An 8,406-nucleotide genomic window follows, 5' to 3' on the forward strand; every position below is an offset into this window, starting at 1 on the left:
TGAACTTGCAATGACAAAGAGTTCTTGGCCTCCTATGATGCACAAATATCATAAATTTGTTACTGGTACATAAAAGTTCTTGTACCTTGTATCTGTTCTTGTGTTTTGTAATTATTTGTTACATAAAATTTCTTGTACCATTGTATGTTAAAAAATAAATGCTAACATTCTTTTATAATACAAAAAACAAGTACCTAAATGTAAACAAATACAAATTTGAATTAAAAAAGTAAAATGAAAGGTGTTTTTCCCTGCAAGTTTGGGCCAAAAACGTGGATGCGCATTATACATGGCAAAATGTGGTAAGTGGGATCATGTAGTATTCGTTCTTCAGTGTCTGACTTATTTCACATTTAACTTATTTTTCTACAGGATTTCTTCCGTCCTCCATTCCTCGCCTCCCTTATTCCCTCCCCTTGTCTCTCTCTTCCTTTATTCCTTTTTTTTGTTGTTGTTGATTGGTAGGATGTTTAGAATTTTAACCCTTTGTTTCATATTTTTAAAAAATATTTTCTCCAGTGTCACTTATAGTTCAATTTTGCTTTTGGAATCTTTTACCATATAGACATTTTATATTTTTTTTGTATCAAGTCTGGTGAATGTTCCCTTTTTGTCAGTTTTGAAAATTCAGATGATTTTAACTAGACCAATAATACAAATAAACGGTCAAGGTAAGGACAGGGTGAAATTAAGCATATGCCCCATCAAAAAACAGCTATAGGCAATTGCTGTTGTGTATGGTTCAGTGTTACTTATCTTGAGAAACAAAGAGTTACTGGAAATCAGGTTTTAAATGAAATATTCCTATTTTTAAACTTAATAACTAAACAAAGTTTAAAATGTATGAGTTTAACAAAAACAATTATGAAGGCTGAGTATTACTAAGTTCTCTTGGTCTTGTAATTTTTCAGTTGTTTTGAACATTTTTGGTAAACAATTATATAATTAGTAAATAATAACAGATTTACTTCTTCCTTTCAATATTTATAATATTTATTTTTCTTTTCTTGTTGCATTTGTTAGGATCCTCAGAATAAAGGTGAATAGTAGGAATCCAAGTCTTGTTTCTGAGTCTGACGGTTCCTTGTTAATAGTTTTTTTTCTAGGTTGACTTATTAATTTTATAGTTAAAGAGGAGTTATGTAAATAATTTATAAAATTATGTGATTAAAATAATTATTGTTGATATGATAGTATACTCTTTTAACTTTTTGAGCTTTTATGGGGCAAGTATGGATTAATTTACTAGGCTAATTTATGAAACAACTGAGCTAAGGAGAAATACAATCTCAATAAGTATATAATTATGAAGATGTTCCAATTTTTCAGATATCAAATACACTTTTTGAAAGCCTGGTTAGAATGGATATGCAACTAAAATGTAAAATATTTTAACATATACTTTATGTTTGACTGTTATTTTTACATATATTTTGCTTCAAAAATAAAAAAATAGTGAAGCTAGGGCTGGCCGAGTGGCACGTTGGTTGAGAGCTGGCTTGGGACGCCAGCTCTGAGCAGCAGGGCCCTGGTTCAAATCCCACATGAGGGCCAGTGACACTGCCCTCTACAGCTAAGATGCTGAACAACAGCTCGACCTGGAGTTGGGCTGCCATGAGTCGCCGGCAACGGCGTAGGCTGCAGCCCTTGCTGAAGTGGGCTACCATGAGCTACTGTGTGTGGCTGGCAGCAGGCATGAGCGGTTGGCAGCCGGTGTTAGCTGCCAAGAGCTGCCGTGAGTGGCCATCCAGAGGCCGGTGACTGATCTGCCTCACCCGGGAAGAGCACAATGATAATACCAACATGGGCCGGTGAAGCGATGCCCTCCACAACTAGACTGAAGAACAAAAGGACAGCAACTTATCTGTTCCCCTTCCCNAAGCAGAAGCTGAATTATATTGTATGTCAACTATAATTTTATATATATGTGTGTGTGTGTGTGTGTGTGTGTGTGTATGTCACAGGATATGGAGTACAGCATAGGGAATACAGTCAATGGAATTGTAATAGATATATACAATGTCAGAGGGGCAACAGATTGGGGGAGGGGGCTTATCACTGTGAGGGGTGAAATGTTTATTACATTGTTTTGTACACCTGAAACTAAAAAAAACCCCAAATCTTGAAAATTAAGTTGACAAAAAAAGTTCTACTGTGGGTAAAATGCTATCAAACAGCATTGCAAGCTACAGAAAAATTGCTCATGAAAGGAAGTTAATTGACTTGGCAAACTTCACTGTAGTCTTAAGAAATTGCCACAGCACCCCAACCTTCAGCAACTACCCACCCTGATAGGTCAGCAGCCATCAACACTGAAGCAAGGCCCTCCACCAGCAAAAAAATCATGACTTGTTAAAGGCTCAGATGACGGTTAGCATTTTTTTTTTTAGCAATAACGTATCTTTAAATTAAGGTATGCATTTTTTTTATATAATGCTACTGCACACTTAATAGACTACAGTATAAAAGTAACTTTTATATGCACTGAGAAACCAAAAAAATTAATGATTTACTTTATTGTGGGGTCTGTTTTCTTGTTCAACAGAAAGAATTGTGAAAGTGTTGGAAAGTGAAAAATAAAAACTGAAAACTCAAATTGCAATCCAGTAAAAACCAACAGATTTATGTGATTACTAAATTTAGTTATAAAATTCCTAATATGAAAAGAAAATGAGAACATATTTTATCAAGTAGACTTTGTCATGTTTGAATTCATTTGTTTGTTTGTTTTTTTTACTTTAAATGAAGAGTGGATAGGTTATTTTAAGCTGAAGCCCCAAATAATAAGTGACTCACAGTTGTTTTGAGTCTGTAAATAATGACAGTGCCTGTATTCTTTCTAGAACAGAGTTATTGGTTTCAACTCAAGCTTGCAGGTGTGGTGGATGGGCTGAACCTCCATTTCACACTCAGTCTTCTTGTAGTAAAGTGGATAGAAAGCTAACAGCTACATTTGCCATATTTCCTTGCATCTAGAGTTATGGATATGATTTAGTTTCAGCCAAGCAGATGTACCCAAAGAAGGCAGACGTGATGGAGGCTGTACTAATGCTGGCAAACAGGATCATGAAAGTGATTTTTCCGAGGCAGTGATGACAGAGACCCTAATGTCCAGATACGAGGTTCATAAGTGGCAAGAGGAATGGTACAAAGCATCTAACTTGGAGTGGATTGTAGTAAGGATAGCAAAAAAAACCAGTAGTTGTGTGGCTTCCTTATCATGGCACTCTCCTGATCCTCACACCATGTTGGGATACTTTGGGGTTGAACTTAGGAGAGAAGCAGCTCTCTTGGTTGACATGGTTCTGTACATGGCACTTTGAGTCATTCCTCAAAGCTCTGTCAGTTCTCCAGTGTTCTATGCTCAGGTTAATATTTTAAGAAAAAGTCCTTTCTTGCTTAAACTAATTAGAATGAACTGTTCTCAGCATGTTACTAGACCTTAATACATTAGACCGTAACACATTAGGTAACGGTAATGGTTCTGAGATGATAAGGACATTGTCAAGAAAAGTAAAGAATCTGAGATCTTATTCTATTTGCAAGCTACCAGTTTTATGGATCCTGGCAAAAGACATGAGACTTCTGCATCAGAGCCAAACGACTGTACACTAACTATACAGCAAGCAGCATGAGCTTCATGTTCTTGTGAGTTCCCCTGGTCCCCCAAGTCCCACTGGGACAATGAAGAGTGGCTCAGGTGGGTGCTTGAGCATACAGTAGGTTTGCATCACAGCTGAGGACCCCAAGCTTAGAGTACCTGAATCTTTTATAATGAGTTCAAGCAAATCTGATCAACTTTTGCCCTGGGGGGAGCATTATCTTTATTATACTGGGCAGTAGATACACCTGCCTTCCTCTTGAGGGAGACACAATATCTTCCAAGGCTGTTCACTATACAAATCTTGGAAAAGAGTCCGGGAGAAAAAGCTGTCAGAGCCTCTGCTCACAGATATGCGAAATGGAAGAGATCCAAGGAAAACTGTTTCCAACAGACATTAGTCAACTTTTCATTTCAGCTGTGACCATTCTTCTTTTCCAGGTTTTATCTTTTAAAAATTCACTTTAACCTAATCATGGATTTTAACAAACATTTGTACAGAGTCAGGACTAATTTATAGCATGGTTTCTGTTCATTTCAGCCATGAGAAAACACCATACCAGTCATTATTAAAGGTATCCATCCATAAATTACTTTTATTTCTCATTAAATGAGCACAGAGTCATTAGCATATTAATAACAGATATGTTTATTATTACATATCCATCAGTGCGGCTTTCAATACCACTTGAAACATGCATATCATCCTAGAGACGAATCAGTTTTCCAGTGCTTCTTATTTGATACACATTACTGCAAAAGCCATTATAAATTACAGAGGTATTTGTTAAAAAAATAAACAATAAATCATACTGCCCATATGAATCCACTCTTATTACTGGACAAGAGTTTAACAGTATCTATCTGGTAATTCCTATGTTAACTGGAAAACATCAGAGATGTATTGCCATAATTTTCTTTTATATTGGTGCAGCCTTCTACATGTTTTGCAGTTTTATAAAGTCATTCATTATTTTAGCAGGTAGTTTGATGCAAAGATTGTATTCAATTTATGAAAGTCCAACAAACCTCTAAATATTTAAAATTAAACCAATTAATGAAAAACCCACTGACATAACTTTTTGAAAATATGTTTTTTAAAACTTCTATATTTAGTCACGGCAGTAAAATAATTCTCTCAAATTAAGGCACTAAAAGCTCAATGCAACGCCCATTGAAGTGTTCTAACAATAATTTACATTTTAAACAGTGCATACATTTCTTATATGTTTGTTAACTTAATGTCTTTATCACTTAAAACCACAAAGAAATACATTATACAATTACAGAAATGCTGTACCCCACAAAATGCTTTTAAACTTGGTTCTTTTGTACAGTTAGTTCCTAATGTCTCTAGTAGTAAAATAACTCAATATGGCTTGGCAAAAATGCATAGATTAAATGTAATTTTTTGCCTTCTCCCATCCCCAATCTATAAATTTGCTGAAACACATACAGTATTTTGTAAAGCATAATGTAAGATATTTATTCTCCATCAAGTCCACCATGGGCAATCAACAGTAAGGCTTTTAAATTCTACAGTGAGGGCACTGAAGTCAAGTGATGTCACTGCTTTCTTAAAATAGTTTTGTATAGTCTTGCAAGAGCACAAAAACTGAAGTCATTTAAAAAAATTTCAGTTGTCTCACTCTGAGATATTTTCTTTACTCCTTCCATGAGCTGATCTTGACAGCGATGGCCATTCCACTTAAAAGTGAAAGTCCCTTCCTCTCACTCATATGAGGAAATTGTGTTCTATCATGATTGACAGGCATTTTCTTAGAAATTCAAAAAGGCAGCACCTTTTTAAAAAAAAAAAAATTCTAGCTAAGCTTTCCCCCAATTGTACTTGCATTACATAGTAATAATTAATCTAATCTACCTGTAGGCAAACCCGCAATAAAAAAAAATAAACAAAAAACAAAAAAAAACAACCATCGGCGTGCTTTTGTGCCAAAGCAAGGACAGAATAATAGCAATCTTAACCCTGAAGCCTGTGATATTGTGTCAAAGGAAGAGCCTGTCTGCTCTGCATGGTTAAAGAAGCCTGGTTTATCAGGTAGCATCCCACACGATTCCATAAGGCGCTAGAGCACATGGTTAACTGTTGGGAGGGAAAAAAAAGAAAAAACATTAATTTAAGAAATGCTCAGTTGGAGGAAAAGGTAATTTATATTATCTTTATATCTAATAATTAACACAAAAAATTGAAAACTAAGAAAACGAAAAAGTACACTTAGTATTATCTCCTTTTTGTTTCCACTCTATTTCAACCATAACTTTTTTTTACAGACTTGTAGCTATAATAATCTAATTTTAAATAATTTTAGATCTAACTTTTATTCTGTACAGAAGTAGATTGATATAAGATTCTACAGAAGTAAGTCATGAGTTAGGCAATAATACACTGGAGTAGTATATGGAAGCTAAAGAACACAGAAATAAAAATGAGTATTGAGTCATCCAAGAATTAGACTCGGTTATTGACAATAGGGAGTGAAGAAATGGGATGAACTAAAGATGTTCTTAAGACTGCTTGGAAGACTTGGGTGACATTAGTAGAGAGGCAAATAAGTAATAGGTCTAGATTAGCTTCTAGATTCAAATACCCTTCTTTATATAGGAATTACACTCTAGGGAAAGTTGGTATTTGGTACAGGAGAAAACACATAGGCTTAGAATTAGATGAAAATGGGTTCCAATCCTGACTATGTCACTAGTTAACTGTGTGATCTTTTATAAGTTGCTTAATTCCTTTGAGCCTCATTTGTTCATGTCAAAATGAGAACTTAATGAGATACCATAACCTCTCTTCAAGAAAGGATTTAATTATGTCCTATAATGATTTTTTATAGCATATATTTTTTGAAAAAATTCCATCAAAACCAGTTTACCCCTCCCCCAAAAGGATACTTAACTGGGAAGTTTATTTGTAACACCATAGTCACTGATAATACCAAATATTTTGATTAAAAAAAAAAAAACCATACCAACATAGTTAAAAATAAAAGATGAGCAAAGTTTTACATGAATCTATTGGGTTGTCGGAAAAGTCATGACGTATTTTTTTCTGTTGTTCGTTGCAAAAATGCGTTATTACTTTTCCAACAACCCAATAGTTGCATTAAGAAAAGGGTCAAACTACATGTTTTTTAAAACATTAAGGGCTAAATATGTGCGATGTATACCAACCAATAACAAAATTTGACATGGAACTAAATACACATGATATTTATAAATATTATTAGCTTCTAACAGGAATCAGTTGGACTAATTTGTAAAGTCATTTCAAGTGATATATAAATACCTAGCTACAAATGATGCCCTCCCTCTACGGGGAAAAGAACAATCAAATTTTGAATTTTAATAGGTGTTATTTAATCCTTTTCACTTTTAATAGATGTTATTTAATTATTTTCAAATTGTTAAAAAGGTTAACATTTCAATCCTTACCTAGTTTTTCCAGCTGTATTTTTGACCACTTTCCGGAAAGACTGATTTGCAGTGGATCTTGTAGAAAGTGTTCGAGGGGATGCACGAACAAAACCAGATGGTGGATTCTTAGGTATCTTCTTTACTAAATGAGTTACCCATTTTTTTTGTTCATCCTGAGAACATGCTAACAACAGCATATCTCTTGCTGATGTTACATCGTAACTTACTACATTAAGAAAAAAAGAGTACTATTAAAGTCATATAATATCTAAAAAGCCCTATTGAATGCATAATTTTATGATTTTAATTTTAAAAGATTTACTATGTTTAATTAAGCTTGGACAATAACACTTTCTCCTTAATTTAATTAAGGCTGAAAATTTAAAAAGAAGACATTAGTCATAAACTAATAAGAAAAATAAAGTAAAATCAGAAATACAAAAAAAAGGCAGAAGTGAAACAAATAAATGTATTTTTCAGATATAAGTTTCTTATCTTAAAATAGCTATAGCCTGTATTATTTCCCTCAAGCTACCTCTTGCTGAACTAGAAGACATTTTGCCTAGGATACAGCATGCTGATCCAGGCAGTGAAAACCAGATAAAAAGAAAACAAGTAGGACATAAAAATTCACGGAGGAATACAGTGGAACTCACCTAGAGCTCTTCTCTCCAATTTAGAATAATTTCTCAGTGGTACTTTTTTTTTTTCTTTTAATAAGGGGGTGATTCTCTTTAAAAACATTATGTTTAAAGCTAAATCTGTAACTGTAAAATGACAGCTGTATGCTGCTCCACCAGTGTCAAAATATTACCTCCTCTAATTTTCAACTTGGTATAGATAGAAAATGCTACATTTGAAAAAGTTATTGGAACCTAATTGTCTAATTTGTTTTAAGTTGTAAAAATATTTACGCCTTACCTTTACAAGGAGAAATTAAGTCCTCTTTTTTATCTAAGTGATCTCTGTGGCACTTAACATGGCATCTTCGACATTCTAGGGCAGGGGGTGGCTTAAAAACATGCCAGAGAGGTTTGGCACAGGCCTCACAGTTGGCAGGAAAGTGGTAGAGTGTAGGGATGAACTCATGCCCTTTGTGATTTTGAAAATTAGTTTTTTCAGCTTGTTGTACTGGTTCCATCTCTACATCTTTTCTACATTCACCTTCATTTGCATATAGTATCTACATGGTAAAAAGAAGATAATAAAGATTTGTATCTGATGAAGTATTACTCCGCCATAAAGAAGAATGAATTCGTAACTTGTAGGACGGTATGGATGGACTTAGAGACTATTATGTTAAGTGAAATAAGTCAGTCGGAGAAAGACAAATACCATATGATTTCACTTATATGTGGAATCTAAAAAAC

General features: G+C 34.1%; 1 protein-coding gene across 3 annotated transcripts in view; it reads right to left on the minus strand.

Annotated features, from left to right (window-relative positions):
• Window positions 1–4,226: 4,226 nt before the first annotated feature.
• The window catches only part of ROCK1 (Rho associated coiled-coil containing protein kinase 1), a 156,572-nt gene continuing 152,392 nt past the window's right edge, over window positions 4,227–8,406 (minus strand). For 2 of the 3 annotated variants that reach the window (XM_019653869.1, XM_019653868.1), the window contains exons 29-31: window positions 7,958–8,219; window positions 7,055–7,262; window positions 4,227–5,705 (exon numbers count right to left, since the gene is read on the minus strand). In XM_019653869.1, coding sequence (XP_019509414.1) covers window positions 5,702–5,705; window positions 7,055–7,262; window positions 7,958–8,219 — 474 coding nt within the window. In that variant the 3' untranslated portion in view covers window positions 4,227–5,701. Of the gene's footprint in view, window positions 5,706–7,050; window positions 7,263–7,957; window positions 8,220–8,406 lie in introns of those variants that run through there. The other variant, XM_019653871.1, reaches the window with a different exon arrangement.

Source organism: Hipposideros armiger, unplaced genomic scaffold (genome assembly GCF_001890085.2).
Source record: "Hipposideros armiger isolate ML-2016 unplaced genomic scaffold, ASM189008v1 scaffold_209, whole genome shotgun sequence".
Lineage (NCBI taxonomy): Eukaryota > Metazoa > Chordata > Mammalia > Chiroptera > Hipposideridae > Hipposideros > Hipposideros armiger.